The sequence below is a fragment of the Trifolium pratense genome, linkage group LG3 (assembly GCF_020283565.1).
Source record: "Trifolium pratense cultivar HEN17-A07 linkage group LG3, ARS_RC_1.1, whole genome shotgun sequence".
In the NCBI taxonomy this organism is placed as follows: Eukaryota; Viridiplantae; Streptophyta; class Magnoliopsida; order Fabales; family Fabaceae; genus Trifolium; species Trifolium pratense.
The window spans coordinates 42,812,044-42,831,932 of NC_060061.1; the positions used below are offsets into that span (position 1 = coordinate 42,812,044).

A 19,889-nucleotide genomic window follows, 5' to 3' on the forward strand; every position below is an offset into this window, starting at 1 on the left:
CCTTATACCATAGGTACTGTGCTTTGTTAATTACACATACAAATATCACCAAAATTGTTTCCCTAAAATAGGAGAGAGTAGTTTAGGTAGTTTTAGTAAATTTTCATTGTAAAACAGTAACTACAGTACTGTACCTAAGTGTTTTCCTTAAAACTTATTGTGATTGAGTTGTTCTCAAAGATCTAGGCCTAGTGTGGATTGATTTCTAGTATGGTTCACTTATGAAGAAGCCTTTATTATAAAGATTGTAAGTGTTTATGGAGAAGTTAAATGAGCGAGCTTCCGAAAAAGTTGAGATGTTTAAAGGACCCATAAATTTTGTGAGATTCTGCAAATATTTCTTTTTGCACAAGTGTTTATTTCAAAGTTTATCTTATTTTGGAAGTTACAATCCGATAGATGATTGGAAGATTTCTTCCAAAAACTACCGATTGGAAGATATCTTCCGAAACAGTTCGGAACATAACTTTCGATCCTTATATAAAGGGCACAATGAGAAATTTAGGAGGGGGCGGGGGGGGGGGGGGGGGTTATGTGAGCATGTTAGGTGGCCTAAAGAGAAATTTTAATGGACAGCACAAATGATCATGGTTTTGGGCCAACCATGCTAGTCAAAGAACACACTCATAGTGAAAATGATCCATTTGGTTGTTGATTGACATATCCTTTCAAAGCAAGTTGCATTGTGTTCTGCATCAGTGCTTGCACTATAAAATGTGCTCCTTAGCTCTGCACCAACACATGCATCCCTTCAATAATAATAATAAACTTTCATAGATCTGAATTATGGTCTCTCCCGCCTCATCAACATAATCTCAATTGTTAAATTAAATCTAACAACTAAGATTTAACCGGAGAGGAAGGAGCGACCGAAGAGGATCGAAGTTCCTACTTTAATATATTATTATATATTATAACCAAAGAAAGTAGTATTTTCTTGGAAAATAGAGTGCAATTGTTGTATTGGACAGAGTGATGAGATCAAAAAGGCAAATATTAGCATGTTAGAGGATTAGCACACTGTTTAAGATGATGTCTTTAATTTCTTATTGAAGAAAAGGATCATCCACAATGTACAACTAGGACATGATGCCAAACTGGAAATTCATTATTAGTAGGGTCCATACATTTTTCTTAAGAATATAAGAAGTGCAACATATTACATGGATATGGATGAAGCATTATGATCCATTCCATTGACACTTAATAATTTGACAACAAATTAGTCATGTCAATGCTTCCATTTGATCAAGGTCAATGTCACATGGAGTGGGATCAGAATAATATGAACTGTACTGTCTAAGTACAATGAAACCAACAGTCTTTTGTGTGTGCCTAGTCTAGGAAATCTAGTGCTTACATATCATATGGTAATAATTGCATGGTCCTGCTTATATGCAAGTATTAACATTGCCATCCAATTACACTGGTAGCACTAAAGGGACTGATACAGTTGAGTGCAGTTAATGTTTTAAAAACAGAATCTGTCATTGAACTGTTTCAATATTTACTGGTTGAACTTGAACCACAATTACATTGTGATTAAATCAATGATAATATATTTATTAACTAATTTACATATTAAAACTGTGCTGATTTTGTATTTAATTTTATATAAACTTTAAGACTTTAACTGTTCCATTATAATGGTCCTACACATACATGTGCATTTGGATCAGATACAACCTTTCATTCCAAGGCTTTTAGGTTTTTTATATAGGTAAATCACTAAACCTTAGTTGTTAGTATATTATGTTAGTAGTTAGGATTTAAACTCTGAATCCTTTTCAAACTCTTTCGACTGTCGCAACTCAACCACTTGAGTTACGTCTTGGGGAAAAAAATTATAACTTATTAAGGATGAATGTAGTGTAAGAGAATTTGTTTTTACATAACATGAATGGAATAGATCTTAGATTCAGACTGAAAATTATTAGTTTTATAGATTGAATAAAAAAGTCATGTAATTTTTGACTTAGTCATGCAATTTTTGAAAGTCATTATTTGACCATTAAAAGCTTATAATCTTAAACCACATATGTAATATGTATATTTATGTGGTCAAGATTTAATTCTCTGTCCTGGTGTCACTGATAAATATATTTATGTATAAAATTTAAATATAACCAATCTTAATATCTATACAAGATTACATGATTAAAATCAATCAAATCCCATCACATATGCATATGCTGATATGCTCATTGAGAAGTTTTTAATTGCTGGAAAGTTTCTCTCAGACAGCACATGCATGTGCATCAGTAATGTGATATTGAACATGGGACCATGTGAAAACTGTTTTGAAAGGCTGGCTTTGGATGTGTCTTTATAATTGTTTGGGGGATGAGAAAGAGCCAAGGAATATTGTTCTCTATCAATAAATTACAAATACAAATATCCAAAATACCCAATCATTGTTTTAACTTCTTCCAAGCCTTGATCTCACCATCTTCCTCATGGACAATATACTCTCCCCCTCCACTGTTTTGTAGAAATTCACCATCTGATAGTCTTAGAAGTTGAGAGTTGGGCTTAACTAAACCCTGCAAAACCGGCTTGTAAGGGGAGGATTACTTCTTACTTATAAATTCATGTACAGGTCAACTCATATCCGATGTGAGACTTCTTAACGGATAATAACACTTAGGAAGTAACACTTGCATTGCATGCAACACAGAAAAATGTTACTGCACTAATTTACTTAGTTACTCGTTTATTCAATCTTTGAGATCTGGACTCCCTACGATCAGAGAGTCCTATAGTCATGCAGTCAGTGTATTGAAGGCTATTTCATTGATATCCAAAGTTTCACATTTAAAGTTCGATAAATAAATCAAAAACACTATAAGTCACTGAACAAAATCGGATGGTTGAGATCTTCCGGACGTTACTATTTGACCACAGGAAATCTATTTTTTATTCATTGATTACAATTTAAATATAAATTAGAAGGATAAAAACTAAAGTTGTTATGAAAGAAATAATATATTTATATATACTCCATATATGGATTATTGAAATATGCAATCACTATATCAAACTACATTAGAAGATGATAAAATTCTCACACTAGATTACCATAAGATCACTAATTAATAGTTCAGGCTCTAATTTGGCACTGCATTAGACTATGTACAAATGGAATGAAACACACCATGACACTGACACTAGACACATAGATACTGATAATAATTTAAGAAAATAAAGTGACTGATAGTAGCTGCATGTGTCGATGTCAGACACTGACAATGTGAGACACTAAGCACACCTTCAATCCGAGATGTCGATGCTACATAGATCTGATCTAATGCATACTGGCTCAACTGATTGAATTATCCATCTGAGAAATTATAGGAACAAGTAGATGATCCATGTGCAAGTACATTCTTAGGAGGTGGTGGAGAACAATGTGATGTTAAACCTCCTAATTTCAATACATCAGTGTCTCCTCTTGAAACAGGTTTAATTTCTTTGAGCATTGCTACAACATCTTTCATTGCTGGACGGTCAGCAGCTCTTGTGCTTACACATAGAAATGACACTGCTAAAGTTTGTAGCATTTCATGCATGGTAGGGTCAGCCCTTCCTTTAAGCTTTGTATCTAGAATTTCAGAAGGGTCTCCTTTGCTAGATAAATGATTCCTAACCCATTGAACCATGTTTGAACCCCTTGGAAGAGTTGGATCTAAAGGGTGCCTTCCTGTTAAGACCTCAAGTAGAACCATACCATAACTGTAAACATCACTCTTCTCAGTAATAGGCTGCATTGTTGCATGTTCTGTGATTAGTCAAAGACAACAAAATTAGTACTATTAAAGGGTTGCATAAGCTATTATGGAGAACTTATGGAAATAAGCTGAAAGCAGCTTATGAACATGTCATAAGTTCTTCTACTTATGTTAGTAAGTAAGCTTAAATAAGGCAATAAAAACATACTTAGATTCAATTTTAATATAACAAAAAAAAGAATATGTACCAGGAGCCATGTATCCATATGAACCAGCAAGGTAATGATGTCTTTGGAGTGGCTTGGAATTAGTATTGTCATCATTTTCAGCTACTACAATTCTTGCTAAACCGAAGTCAGCAAGGTAAGGTTGATATCCATGACCTAATAACACATTCATGGCTTTGACATCTCCATGCATTATAGCAGGAACACAATCATGATGCAAATATGAAAGTGCATGAGCCACACCTAATATAACATCATATCTTGTTTCCCATTCTGCTTTTCCCTTTCCAGAACCATGAAGTAATGAACTAAGGCTTCCATTGGGAAGATAGTCATAAAACAACAGCTTTAGGTTTCTGTTGGATCCCCAACCAAGAAGCCTAATGATATTCTTGTGTCTGATTGATCCTAAGGTTTGAATTTCAGAATTGAATGCTCCTGACTCTTCTGATGACCACATCTTTTTAACTGCAAGTGTTTCGCCGTTTGGAACTGTTACCTTGTACACAACTCCTGAACTTCCGGTGCCAATCACATTGGACGATGTTAAATTCAATACAATGTCATCAATGGAGAGTTCAAACTTTTGATACAAAGTCACCTCCCAACTTTCGTTTTCCATAAGTGCTTTGTTCGCTATATGCGAACGGATCAAGATATAGACTGTGAGCAGAACGAGTACCGCACTTGTGCTTAACAGAATGGACATTACAGATTTCATGACAGATTTTTCATGACTTTTGGTTTCAATTCTATTATTAGGAATCACATCATCTCGAGCAATGTAAAGACCTTCATTTTCGGCAAGATCACTAAGAGGGAGTTTATGGAAGAATGGAGTGTTAGGTAACTTACCAGAGAAGGAATTGAATGAAACATTTAAGGAAACAAGGTTTTGAAGGTCAGTGAGAGGATCTAAATTGCCTGAGAGTTTGTTATGTGAGAGATCAAGCACTCCTAATTTGCTAAGACTAGAGAATTGTGATGGTATTTCACCAGAAAAATGGTTGAAGCTAAGATTAAGAGAGATTTCCAATGAAGGAATTAGACTCAATTCCTTCGGAATCTCTCCTGTGAAACTATTGCTTCCAAGGTCTAGAAGCTGTAGCTTAGTACAAGATAAAATCTCTGATGGGATTCTTCCACTTAATTGATTCTTTCCTAAGTTTAGTTTGCTTAACTCAACTAATGAACCAATGGTGTGACTCAATTCACCTGATAGCCTATTGTCTGACAAGTCAATCAATTGTAGGCTTTTTGGAAGAGAATCTGGAACCGAACCGGTGAGACTATTAGAATGAAGGTCTAGAAACTCGAGATTTTGACAACCAGAAAGTGTTGGAGGAATCTCACCAACAAGATGATTGCTACTTATATCAACAAAATCCAAACTCTTCAAGTTACCGATCTCATTCGGAATGCTACCTGATATTCTATTGTGATTCAATCTAAGCCTATAGAGGCTTGTGCAGTTTCCTATATCAGGTGGTATAAAGCCTGATAAATCATTGGAAATAAGCAAAAGTTTTGTAAGATTCCTCAAGTTAAATAGGTTTATAGGTATTTCACCAATCAAATTATTGTAAGAAAGATCAAGTGATTGAAGCTCTTGGCAATCTGAAAGACTATCTGGAATTCTTCCTGTTAAATTGTTCTGCCATGCAAAGAACAAATTCAAGCTTCTCAAGTTACCAATAAGATGAGGAATCTCACCAGATAGAGCATTGTTGTCAACTTCAAGTTGAGTCAAAGAAGTACAATTTGAAATCTCAGGAGGTATAATACCTGAGAGATGATTCACACTCAATTGAAGCTCTTGAAGATTTGAAAGCTCGCCGAGAATCTTCGGTATGCTACCTGTCAAAAGATTTTCTGATAAGTCAATGACTTGAATCTCTTTGCATCTTCCAATCTCTTCTGGAATATTTCCTACCAAATTGTTCTGCCATAACAGTAGACTCTTGAGATTGTTAAGTTCTCCAATTTGAGTTGGAATTGAACCTGAGAGAGAATTCTGATACAAATACAGATTCTGCAACTCACTGCAATTTCCAATCTCTTGTGGAATTGAACCTGACAAAAGAGTTGTGTAAATAGCTATAGTTTTGATTCTTTTCAGCATTTGAATTGAAGAAGGAATGCTTCCAGAAATACTTGTTTCTGCAAGGCCTAATAGGAGCAAGTTTGTGCAGTTTCCAATCTCAAATGGAATCTCACCCTTAAGATTTTTATTTCCACCAGCTCTAAACACTTGAAGCTTATTCAACAAACCAATACTCTTTGGAATTTCACCACTCAAATGATTATCATAGAGTGTCAAATTCACAAGACTTGAAAGATTTCCAATGTTAAATGGAATATTTCCTTCAAAGAAATTTGTATGAAGAAACAAACTTTGAAGTTTACTTAGCCTACAAATTTCTTCTGGTATTTCACCAGATAGAGAATTTCCACTTAAATCAACAAAGATAAGCTCTTTATAGTCTCCAATCTCTTTCGGTATCGTTCCTGTGATGTTTGTTGATGAGAGGATAAGAATCTTCAAGGACTTTAAGGATTGAAAATTTGAAGGCAATGAGCCTTGTAAGCTCAATGCTTTCAAATTTATCTCTATCACATCTCCTTGTGAATTGCAATACACTCCAAACCAATTGCATGGTGTTATGGATGAAGAATTCCATGAAGATAATGCATCTAAAGTTTCTAAAGTACTGTTATTTAAACTGTTTTTCCATGCTATAAGAGCTTGGCCTTGTTCATTAAGTGAGTAAGAGTAACAAAATGGAAAGATAAGAATAGAGTTTAATAAGATAAGTAAGGTGAAGGTGTATGAGAAGTTTGTGGGAGAAAGTGAGAGATTCCTTAAGTTTTCAGGCATTGTTGAGAGAAGTGGACTGTTGATTTGTTTTGGGATTGTAGAGGGGGAAAACCCATGTTTTGTTTATAGAGATAACAAAGAGTAGAAGAAGCTCTTGTTTCAAGAGCCAGCTTCTTTATTTCTTTTTATTATTCTAAATTGGTTTTTATTGTTTGTTTAATAGTAATAATGTATAGATCATGTTTTCATGGTCAATAATAATCATATAGTACATGTTCATGAATCATGTTGCTTTTCATTCAGGTCAACTTTTCATTTTATATTTGGTTATACTATTCACTTTTCATCTTATAGATTTTCACTTTCTGTATGGATTCCAACATGTTAGTTGTTACTGTTTTTTATTCACTGTTTCACTAATAGTAAAATGTCATAGGTTCTCAGTCCTAGCAGGTAGTCAGTAGTTCGATTTATGGCTCATGCGTGTGGAGAAAATTTGGTTGGGAGGGAGAGAATTCACCTTGTGTGCCCCACAGGTTCTCTGACGGATATTATTTATCGCTAATGATGGTGGGAAATTCATACCAACATCATGGTAACCGGAAAAAAAGTAAAATGTCATAGGGGAAAAAATGGTGGAGCTGAAAATCATGTGAAGAAGTATTTGCTCCCCACATGGGCACTAGTAAAAGTATGCTGTTTATTTTCTGCATTATTTGGTTACTACTTTTTATCTTTCCAATATTTTAGCTTCTATGGTTAGCAAAAAAACAAAAGTTATGTCAGTAACACACTACACTACACTAGGAATTTGTATGTAGATATATATATAGATTAGGATAGTAGCACTAATGGGAAATTAACTTGATTGTCTCACCAATTATATACTAAGGTTGATAATCAAGCAATGGGGACATTATGAAAATTTTGAATGTTATTTAAGTTTGGTTTGTTTTTGTGGTCCACACATATTTTATGTGATTCAAGTTGTTGAGCCATAACCATCCATATAGTTACTAGTTACTACCTTGTGTTTTTACTTTTTCCAAACACAACTAAAAAAATGCAAAGAGATGTTATTGTTGGGTTTGTTTCCAAAATGTTAAAAATTAATGAGTATCATATTGGATCAGAATTTTCTACTATAATTGTAGACAATCCGTCTAAGTTGTTGGATACAATTTAGACGACTTATATTGCGACGTTAATAAATCAAAAACTCTTAATCTTAATTGTTTGATTTTGATCAATGGTTGAGATTATTGGCCGAGTTAATGATAACCATCAATCGGGAATGTTTTTTCATCCATATTGGACCCGGACTTCAGATGGAATGTCATATTATCATCGTAGACAATCATCTATATTGTTGAATGTAAATCAGACGGCTCACATTGTGACTTTACCAAATAAAAAAATTCATAATCTTAGCCTATGTTTGGTTGCGAAATGGCATATATATTACTGCGTCACAATGCAAACAAAACGTGAGAAATTAGAAGCTTCAATTTGGAGGAGAGACCAAATGTACAGTGGGTGGGTATCCCTCCGTGAATACAAAGAGAGGCTTAATCGTTTAATTTTGATCAATGGTTCAAGATCCACTTTCAATTTGGTCAAGATCAATGGTACCATCGTAATTTTTTGGTTTTCCTAACATAGACTAAATAATAATTATTGACGGTCTCGAATCCATTTTCATTCATATTATATTAGACCCGAATTTTGGTTAGAATTTCTTGCTATCACAATAGAACAATCTACATTGTTGGATACAATCACACGACTCACGTGATTTTAACAATCAAAAACTTAAAATCTTAATTGTCTGATCTTAATCAATGATCGAGATCATTGAATGAGTAACTACTAACCGTTGAAAATCTGTTTCGGTCCATATTTACAGCCAGATAAATATACTCAAATATTTGCTACTACCACCATGATAAAGGACATTGTAAATTATTAAAAAGGAATTAATTGGGATTCACATTAAATGGTTTGTTTACATATAAATGGAAGAAGTGTTAGAGGAATCTAATGTAGAGGTGAAGTGCACATGGAGATGATGAAGAAGAATATGTTAAATTGAAGATCTGGTCACTATGTCGGGTGGTCTTTGCTATAAAAGAATGAATTGAAAATTAATGAAAGGTATGCTGGCCTTGAGTGGAAGGGACAACTTTGCACCTTCTTCATGTATTTAATACATAAATTCACAAATCAACAAAAGATTAATTACATGTTTAAATATTCTTTAGTTTGTCATTCTCTTTGTACAATAGTGATCTTTATGAACTCACGGGTTAAAACAATAAAATTAACGAGTTTAAAAAAAATGTTCAAAAAATTATCAGTCAAATTTTTTGGCATAGATTAGTCGTCGTTAAAGTTGATAACATATTTCATAACATGCTTACAAAAAAATATGTTCTTATAATAAACTGACATCAATCACTTGGGTTGGTCTAGTGATATTGATTTGGGATCCGGGACTGTGTGTTCCTCCATAAGGTTTCAGGTTTAATTCTCTCTGATATCAATTTGGGTGGACTAATTTAGCTTCTTAAAAAAAAAAAAGTGGATAACAAATTTTACTTATATGGACAAATCTTAGCATCATCCTATTAAAAAAAATGAACTCACATCATTTAATAGGGTGTAATATGTATAGAGGTTTAAAATATACTTAAATAACAAATAAAGACATGTGAAAACTGTTAGGGCAACAATCGGGGAGGGTCGAGCGAGGAGCATTTATTTTTGTGGTACGTGTTCTTTTGAGCAACACACCTTTGTGAGAGACACACCACTTGTTCATCCAAAACCTTAAGGGCCCGTTTGATGCGCAGGATAGCATAGTGACAAGATAGGATATAAAACAGGATAAGGATAGGATAGGATAACAGCAGGATAACAGTTATACTCAGTTATCACATCCTATGTTTGGTGCACACAAGATAACAAACATGATAACTATTATATTTTGTTTTTAATACATACTTGCTCATAATAATATGATAAGATATATAACATATTTAATTGACAAAATTACTCTTGTAAAACAATTGTTATTTTTTTAAAATTATTTTGTAATACTTTGAATTTTATAAATAAAAAATATAAATAAGTAATCAAATAACTTTATATAATTTAAAATAAAAATCATGAGAAAATAATCAAGTTTAATATTTTATATGAATCATGATCAAATAAATAACTCAATAATATATACATGTTAGATAAGCCAAATAAATATATGATATATCTCATACGTAAATAATAAAATTATTATTGCAAAAGAATTATATTTAATTTTTTATAAAATTTAAATTAATATCTCTATTTGTCAATTTTTTTAATAATCATTTTACTTTAAAATATTGTAATTTTAGTAAAATTTTGATTTTTTAGAATATATAAATTACAAAATTACCCCTGTGAGAAAATCATATATATTTAAAAATTAATTATTTTATTATTTATATTTTATTAATTTTATTTTATGTATTTTAAAATATATTTTATAAAAAAATGCAGTAATTTTTTTTTCTTCTTATCCTATCCTGCTGGTAACCCAGCTCAAATTCAGGATAAGAATTATAACTAGAGAGACAGGATAGCATAAGCTTTAGGATTAACTTATCATATCCTGCTGTATCACCAAACACTGGATTGCGGCAGGATATGATACAGTTATCCTATCCCGTCTCTTATCCTGTGCACCAAACGGGCCCTAAGGTGATAGGTGAGTGGGTTCTCCCACTTATAAATGCTCAAGTCACCACATTTCTATCTAATGTGGGACTATTTTCACAAACTCACCCTTGCTATATTCTCAACAAAAACAAGTATTTGAATATAAGGATACATATATCTGTTAAGAAATTCTACATCGGTTGCAAGATAATCTCAATAAATGTTTATAAAGTATAGGCAGTCGTTACCTTACAAACCGATTTTATAAAATTGAGTTATGTCCAACTCTCAATTTTAAGATGGTATTAGAGATCATTAAGAAAAAGATATCAATTACTATGCACCCATGGTGTAAAGAGAAAAAAAGAGAAAATGATTGAAAAACAAAACCAATTTGGTCAAAAGAGAATTTGATCACAAATATTTAATATATTTATAAACACATTGTATTTTTATCAAACAAACTTATAAATTAGTCTAATAAATTATTATAAACTAACTTGTTGATCTTACCAAATAAACACTATAACGGTCAAAATAAAAATAAAAATAAAAAATTAATGGCTCAAGATAAGAAATTTTAAACTCGAAAATTAATCTCTAATTACATGCTAGAATATCTTGTTCGGAAAAGAAGAAAAAAAAATCCATATATTTTGGTTAGAGAATATGTGTGGTGTACGCTTCGTTTTGATTCATAGCTAATCCGATCATACTTTTCAGGTTAATAAAAGGTTTTTTTTTTATATAAGCAAATTGAATTATAAAGGAATACAAAGGGTATTCAAACCCTTACAATTCAAAACAAACAATTATATGTTGGGTCATGCTAACCGGTGCCCCCGGGGCACTGGTTAAGGAAACCAAAAATAGAAAGTTTTGAAAAGAAAAGAGCACTTTTTAAACTTTCGAGGAGTTGACTGCACAAATTTCAATGCCAAATTACTATTTTTGCATCCTTAACCAGTGCCCCGGGGGCACTGTTTAGCATTTTCCTTATATGTTTTGTAAAAGGGTTAGTTTACGATTTATGGTTTACATTTTTACTTTTGAAAAAGGATTTATGGTTTAGTTAAATTCAAAAAGCACCGGGAAGGATAAAAGCTGTTTTCTGCCTCTTGAAAGAAGCACGTTGTGGAATTTTTGAAGATTTTGATAAAAGCATTTTCTTTTAAAGATTTTTGTCTCTGGATGGCATTAGTGGTTGATGATGCTAAGAGATTGAATAAGGAGTTAATTATGTTTAACATGGACTTTAGAAAGACTTATGATTCAGTGGATTGAAACTATTTGGTAACAGCAATGACTAAAATGGAGGAAATGGATTATTGAATGTATGAGTCCAACGACGACTTATGTGTTAGTTGATACCGGCTTGTACAATAGTTTTAGGATTCGGATTCCGTGCAGTCAGGTTGTTGGTGCAGTCGTGCATTCACGCTATTTATAGCCGTCCGATCAAGATCGGACAGTCATGCTTTAAAATTGGTATTAATTGACTGCATTTATTTAAACCGTCCAAGTGACTGCACGGAAAATTCAACTGCACATAATTCATTTCCAACAGTATTATGGTTGGTGATGGATCAAAAGGGCAACAACGTATTTTTCATATTCGATTTACATATGATATTTTAATTATTAGTGAGAAGAATTGAGCTACTATTAGAGTTATTAAAGCTACGTTGATTCTCATTGAATTAATTTTGGGCTGCAAATAACTTTTTGCTACAGTAGCAATGACACAATGATAGAGATATGTTTAACTAAATAAATAGGAAAAGCAATTAACAAAGAGACAAAAGGACACATATATGTGGACGGGAAATATTGTAAAGTTTATTATGGTCCCAACCATTTTTATCCTTAAGTTAAATTCTATGAAAAGTTGAGATTTTCTTTTGACGTTCAATCTATCTTTCTCATATTTTATGTATTTTTAGTTTTATTTTTTAGCTATTTAGGTAGCGGATATCATAAAAAAAAAAAATTAAGAAATTTTGAATATGATATCCGCTACTTAAGTAACAGATGTTATAAAAAAAATTGACAGGATGTTTTTGGGATATCCACTATCTAAGTAGCAGGCATGAATATTTTAATAAATTTGTAAATCGCAGGAAGAAATTATGTGAAAAGTTAGCTCACAAAGGCCTTTCCTTTGGGCCATGCTATTACTAACACATCAATCTCTCTACCAACACACGAATGGTGTAATGATATCATTCTTCATCTTGTGGCAATCAAAAACAATAACACCCTTTTCCATCATCACTTCGTAATTCCAAGGCAAAATCATTTCCTAATTTTTTGTTTTAAAAAGAAGATTAGACCAATGAACAAATTGGAAAAAGAATAAAAGGTGTAGTGGTGATTCAAATCCACAATAGTATAATTTCTTCATCTCTAACCAAACACATTTTAAGTAAACATGTATATAATCATTAGCTTTTGAACAATAATTAATCAAACAATTCAAAACGATAATATTAGGCAACTAGCACTTCATCGATCTAACAAAACAAAATTATTTTGTTTCCTTTCGGTCTTGTAAAACACATTTACAAAAGTCTTTTTTTCCCTTTCAACGGACATGTTAAATTCCAAGAGCTATATGTTTTTTAATTAAAAAAAATGTTACTTTGCTTTTCTTCTTTTACTTTTCTTTTTCTTTAATTTTTACTTATTATGCTTTCCTTAACTTCCAATATATGCACTTCTATATTTTAATTTATAAATAAATTATGAATATCAGCGATGCGTGATATAAGTGATAGATATTTGAATCTTCTTACTATTTGGTTTAGAGTTCGATTTCTGATCGATGTATATAAAAAAATATTTGTTCGGAGAGGTCAATCTAACACTTATTCATTTAAATGAATCTCAGTTATTTTAGATGATTAATCTCTGCAGTTGCACGTAAAATATATCTTAGTTTTTTTAAAAAAAAAAATTATGAATCACATGAAGAAGTTTCATGGCAAACATGCATTGGAATTTTAATTTGTAAGGTTGGATCCAAGCAAGTTTCATGGCCTCATTTTCCCTTTTCTTACTCACAAAAATTTGGATTTCATGTAGACGTACAATATTATATATTATATATTAATCACACATGACAAGCATATGTGAGGATTCTGATTTGTATGATTGGATCTAAGTCACGCAACGACATGCATATTGAATAGTATAATTAACATGAGGAGCAGGCATCATAGGGGTTCTATATATAAATCAAGACAATATTGTTGGAATTCTTGTGGCACCACTTATTCTAGTTGTGTTTGAATTTGTTTGAAGCTTAATGGTGTTTCCATGTTGGAATTTTTATATTGAAATGCAAGTTGTAATAAGTTTTGATATATATATATATATATATAATTTAGGGATAAAAAAAATCTAAAATAATTTGATGGGATTGTGATCCATCAAAATTAACGATATTCAATAAAAATATATAAAAATTTAATCTTTGTGAGTCTCAATAATATATCAAATTATATTAAATTTGTGTAAAGTTTTAGATAAATGATTTATAAAATTTATATTTATTAAAACGTTATTGAGCAATTTAATATATTACACCACATATATATATATATATATATATATATATAGTGTCGTAAAAAAAATTCAAACTCATCACGAGCAACCACGAGATTTTATCCTAGCTCCGCCACTGCATGATCCTTTGAACTCTTTTTAAAAGATCAACAATATCTTACGCTAGGAAGCCAAAAGTGTCAAACGCGAATGATATAAAAGCATGTTGATTGTCAGAACACGGTTTCTCATGTTTGGCCCAAATTTGATAAAAATGGACTATAATGTATATGAGAAGTGATATACATGCTTCAAGAAAAAGTGATATACACACCAAGTTTAAGGTTTTGGGTGAAAATATAGTATTTTAATCCCTTAAACGATAAATTTTTTTGAACAACTTAAACGATAAATATTAATGTTGTTAATTTTTACGATGAGGGCTAAGAATCGATCATTTGATCACTTTATATATCACTCCCACTCAGAGGCGGGGGTACATGGGGGACAAGGGGTGGTTGTATATCCCCCCTAGCCTTTTCATAATTTTTTTAATAGTACTAATAGTATTATACATATCTAGCTATTGGATCTTGTTTCTTATGGTAAAAAATCATTTTATTAACAATTGTAAAGTACACAAGAAATAATAATAGAATAAAATAAAATAAGTTGAGAGGTAAAACTTAATTGTTCTCCTCCCAATCTCCAAATTGCAAAACCCTAAAGAAGCTTTGGACCACTTATTTTGTCTTCTTCTCCAATTCCATTCATCTCCAATTTCTTTCCAAGTAGTAGATTTAAATTTAATATATATACTCTTTATTGAGCTACATCTTTTATTTTAAGAATTAGCACTTGATTAACTTTATTTTTTCATAAGATTGTGTTAGTATTTGTTAATTGTTAGGTTGAGACTTGTTTCTTAAGTGCTTGCATTTGTCTTATCTAAATTTATTTGAAAAATTGTGTTTTTCGCTAGTAGTCTAGTGATTAGAAATTTCACTTTTAAGGTAAATAAATGGAGTGTCCAAGGTTTGAAACTTAACTCCTGCATAATATATACGATATCCCTACCAACTGAACTAAACTCACGGGAAAAAAATTGTGTTTTTGTTAGGTTGAAAATCGGTTAGAGAAAAAATAATTCCCTCATTTTTTAAGAGGAAAAGAGAGAGATAATGAAGAAATAGTGCATTTGAAAATTTACTTTTTCTATATACTAAATTATACCTTTTAGCTTGACCAAAAAAAAAAAAATTTCCTTTTAGACTCGGTCCCCCTATATTTAAATCCGGGCTCCGCCCCTGCTCCCACTCATAAACTTATTCACTTCAACCACTCAAAAGCTTCTTTATATTTTCTCTTAATAGTCCTAGTTTATAGTCATTTGCTTCTTAGTCATTGGGATTTTGTATTATATTAAGAGAAAAAGGTAGTAACAAATTATTATTACTATCAGCTTTTCTAATTCTCATAATTTAATCAATTGAATCTATTGGAACAAGTTGGTAGTTTGGAGGAAAAATTTGGTATAGAAATAAATACATGTGGGTTTGTTAGTGTGAATTGAAAAAAGCTTATTTTAAGTCTCATATTGGAGGAAATACACATCTTAGTAGTTTTTACATACGGAATGATGACTTCTTGGACTGTGTCCCAAGGGATAACCAGTTTTTTGCAATGTGTGTGCGTGCTTGTCCGTTTCAATTTCGCATGTGCACTTGTTTCGTGTGCCACAAGACAACACATCTGTTTGCACTCCATTCAATCGAGTGGCCTAAAAATCTTATTACGTTTTCACTTAGGTTAGATTAAGCTCCCATGAATTCCTCTATTTCGGTTTTCTCATTTTCTCTATAAATACCATACTTCAATTCTCAAAAGATTTACTCCAAATTTTTGAATTTTCGAAATCTCTCTTCTCTCTCCTTTCACTTCATCTGAATTTTCTTTTTTCATTCTATTAAGTAGGAAATTGGTATTCAGTGAACTGAGTTATTGTATCCTAAGGACTTCGCAGTTGCTAGTTTGTCTTGTATTATTACCGTGAAACGTCTTAAAGAAAGTGTAACAACTTGCAACTCAGCCAATAATTTCTTCAATATCATACTTTTTCGAAAACTGTTTTCAAAATCGAATTTTTCTTAAAGCCAAAAACTACAGAATCTTATATGATAAATTTCATATTTCCCTACATGATAAAGTAATGCATATGCCAAATAGAAGTAGCCAAACATCAGTCGGGTATGGCATTTATCTTGCACATAAACAGTACTAACATATTAACTATCCCCTTGAATTTCATAACAATAATGAGTCCTAATTCAAAAAAAAAAAACAATAATGAGTCCTTGTGTCGGTAAACCTATAAGAATGTTATAGAATATGGACCACTCTATGATTGCTAGCTTTTTTAACACAACGTGCAAAATCCAAAAGTAATTGAATATTGTGCGCCATTTTTCCTCATTACTCCTATGGTTTTTATTATGTAAAAAAAAATATTTTTTAGGTTTATTTATTTTTTAGGTTCATAGAGTGTTAGGGCCCGTTTGGTGCGCAGGATAGCATAGTGACAGGATATGATATAAAACAGGATAAGGATAGGATATGATAACAGCAGGATAACAGTTATACTCAGTTATCATATCCTGTGTTTGGTGCACACATGATAACAAACATGATAACTATTATATTTTGTTTTTAATACATACTTGCTCATAATAATATGATAAGATATATAACATATTTAATTGACAAAATTACTCTTGTAAAACAATTATTATTTTTTTAAAATTATTTTGTAATACTTTGAATTTTATAAATAAGTAATCAAATAACTTTATATAATTTAAAATAAAAATCATGAGAAAATAATCAAGTTTAATTTTTTATATGAATCATGATCAAATAAATAACTCAATAATATATACATGTTAGATAAGCCAAATAAATATATGATATATCTCATACGTAAATAATAAAATTACTGTTGCAAAAGAATTATATTTAATTTTTTATAAAATTTAAATTAATATCCCTATTTGTCAATTTTTTAATAATCATTTTACTTTAAACTATTTTAATTTTAGTAAGATTTTGATTTTTTAGAATATGTAAATTACAAAATTACCCCTGTGAGAAAATCACATATATATTTAAAAATTAATTATTTTATTATTTATATTTTATTAATTTTATTTTATGTATTTTAAAATATATTTTATAAAATAAATCAGTAATTTTTTTTTTCTTATCCTATCCTGCTGGTAACCTAGCTCAAATTCAGGATAAGAATTATAACTAGAGAGACAGGATAGGATAAGCTTCAGGATTAACTTATTATATCCTGCTGTATCACCAAACACTGAATTGCGGCAGGATATAGTTATCCTATCATGTCTCTTATCCTGTGCACCAAACGGGCCCTTAATGTATATATATAATGGTAGTAGATAATAAAAATCGGATGTTAAGATATGTTTTTTAAGTTAAGATATCTTTTTGAATGGTTATTTTATAGTAATATTTCGAATATTATAAAAAAATATTTGGGAAACCATTCATGTACAAATTAATTTATTTAAATTTTGAATGGTTAATTTCTCCTTAAAAATGAGGGTAAGGCTAGAGAAAAGATATTTAAACAATAAATTTAGATAAAAATACGACAACTATTTCTTTTCATTATTTTTTTATTTTTTTTCATATGTCTCGGACTGTGTGCATACTCGTAAGATGTATGGTGTCTATATGTTATCTGAAAAAAAAATTGTTCAAATAACAACTCTCGTAAAAATATTAGAGAATGGTAGTGACTAGTGAAATAATTTGAGATGAGGAGGTCATCAAAAGACAAAATCATTAAAATGTATCTTGAATAACAGCTCATGTCTATATGGATGATAAGATTTTATGGTGTCCACTGATGTATGTAATCAATCCCATCTAGTAAAGAAAATATTTTGTTGTTGTTGTTGTCGTGAGAACAACTCGACTCCATGGATTAAAAGAAGTTTATTTAATTTTGATGTTTATTCGTCAAGTTTTTTTATGTTTATAAATATAATAGTTTTTTTTATAAAAAAAACTTAATTAATTTCATTAATCAACAATCATTCAATACAAAAAGAAATAGCTTCAAATCTATGAAAACTAGCTCAATAATTGACCACTCTAGCAAGAGTATGAGCAACTAAATTCGTTTGTCTCCTAACAAACTTTACCTCAAAGTTTATAAATGACGACATAATATCAATAATATTAACAACAATTGAACTAAACTCGTAATTATCACTTTACTTTAATCGGATCGCATCGACTAGTAATATTTTCCGCAAACAATTTTTGGTTCAGTAATTTTTTTCATTTGAATTTAATTCATGTAATTTTAAAAATAGTTATTTTTAGTCTCCGACTAATGACTCGGTATAATTATGTCATGTGTTTCAATCAAATTGTATTAAAAACTATTTTTTTTTAAATTGCAGGGATTAATACTTAAACAAACAAAAAAATTTAGAAATTAAAATTAAAAAATGCTACTATTGTCTATGTAAGTCAACATAGGTTTTTTAGGATATGTTAATATATATATATATATATATATATATATATATATATATATATATATATATATATATATATATATATATATATATATATATATCAAGTCTAAATTTTACGCTAAATATATTTCAAAAAAAATTACCATTTTTATTTATATTTTAATTTGAGAAGAAAAATTATATATATATATATATATATATATATATATAGTCGGTGAGGGTGGGGGGCCTTCTCTTAGGCTTTGGTATGGTCTACTATTGTACAATCATATGAGTACTTGTGTCCTTGATGCATGTCATGTCACACGTGCAATGGAGTCACCAATTGGTAAATTGGATTTACAAACAAATGGACTTTTACATCTCCAACAATAATATTAGAATGGAAAAAAATCCAAAATAAGATTTGTCATTAGCATAATGAAATCCCATCAAAGTACTATTATAGGGGGCCCTTGGCCTTCCAAAATCAAAGTTACACATGTGTGTAGGGGCTTAATCTTGATCAATTATCAAAATGAAAAATCGTTATCTATTATATGAGTCTTTGTTTCTTTCTAATTATTTAGCCAAGCCACTAATATGCACTAATTTTCCATAATCATAGAGATAAGACTAGGCTGAGTAGACAACTTTTCTAGAACACAAACATATTGATCACGGGAAATTAACAATGTCATTTCATAGAACTAAATTTCTAATAAGATTTTGATGTACACAGGAGTTCATAATTATTTGAAGAACTTTTTCTCTATGATCTTAACTATGAAATTTGATCTTCGTTTTTTCTGTTCTACCATATTTGTCACTTTTTATCTAATGTTTGATGGTAAAGGAAACACTTTTAAAGAGAGAAATATATATATATATATATGGACGGACGGTTGAGATGATGACAGTGCGAACAACATCAGATGATGAGTTGGAGATGATCCGGATAGTATATGATGAGTAGGTGTTATCTTAGATAGTATTTTTTAGGTAATAGACCTTTCCTGCTCCTCTTTTTTTGAAAAAAATAAAATAAAAATCTTAGATAGTGTTTGATAATCATATTATTTAGTGTTAAAAATCATGAAATTGAGGTTAAAAATCATGATATTGAGATATAAAAATTGACATTGTACAAAAATTAAGGACATTTGATTGTTTTCCAATGTGATGATAAATCATACCATAACCTTATTTTCTAAAATACGTATGTAATTTTTTTTTATCTAATTTATTAGTAGTTAAACTCACATTTTAAATGAATAGAGTGAGTAGAATTTGTCAACAAAAAAGTGTATATATAGAAATG

The 19,889-nt window shown here is 30.6% G+C and overlaps 1 protein-coding gene across 1 annotated transcript; it reads right to left on the bottom strand.

Annotated features, from left to right (window-relative positions):
* Nucleotides 1-2,988: 2,988 nt before the first annotated feature.
* Nucleotides 2,989-7,063, bottom strand: LOC123912874 (leucine-rich repeat receptor-like serine/threonine-protein kinase RGI4). The gene is made up of 2 exons (XM_045963454.1): nt 3,977-7,063; nt 2,989-3,778 (listed from the first exon to the last, which is right to left on the bottom strand). Exons 1-2 carry the CDS (start codon nt 6,831-6,833, stop codon nt 3,333-3,335), a joined length of 3,303 nt encoding a protein of 1,100 aa, XP_045819410.1. The 5' UTR covers nt 6,834-7,063; the 3' UTR covers nt 2,989-3,332.
* Nucleotides 7,064-19,889: the final 12,826 nt, after the last annotated feature.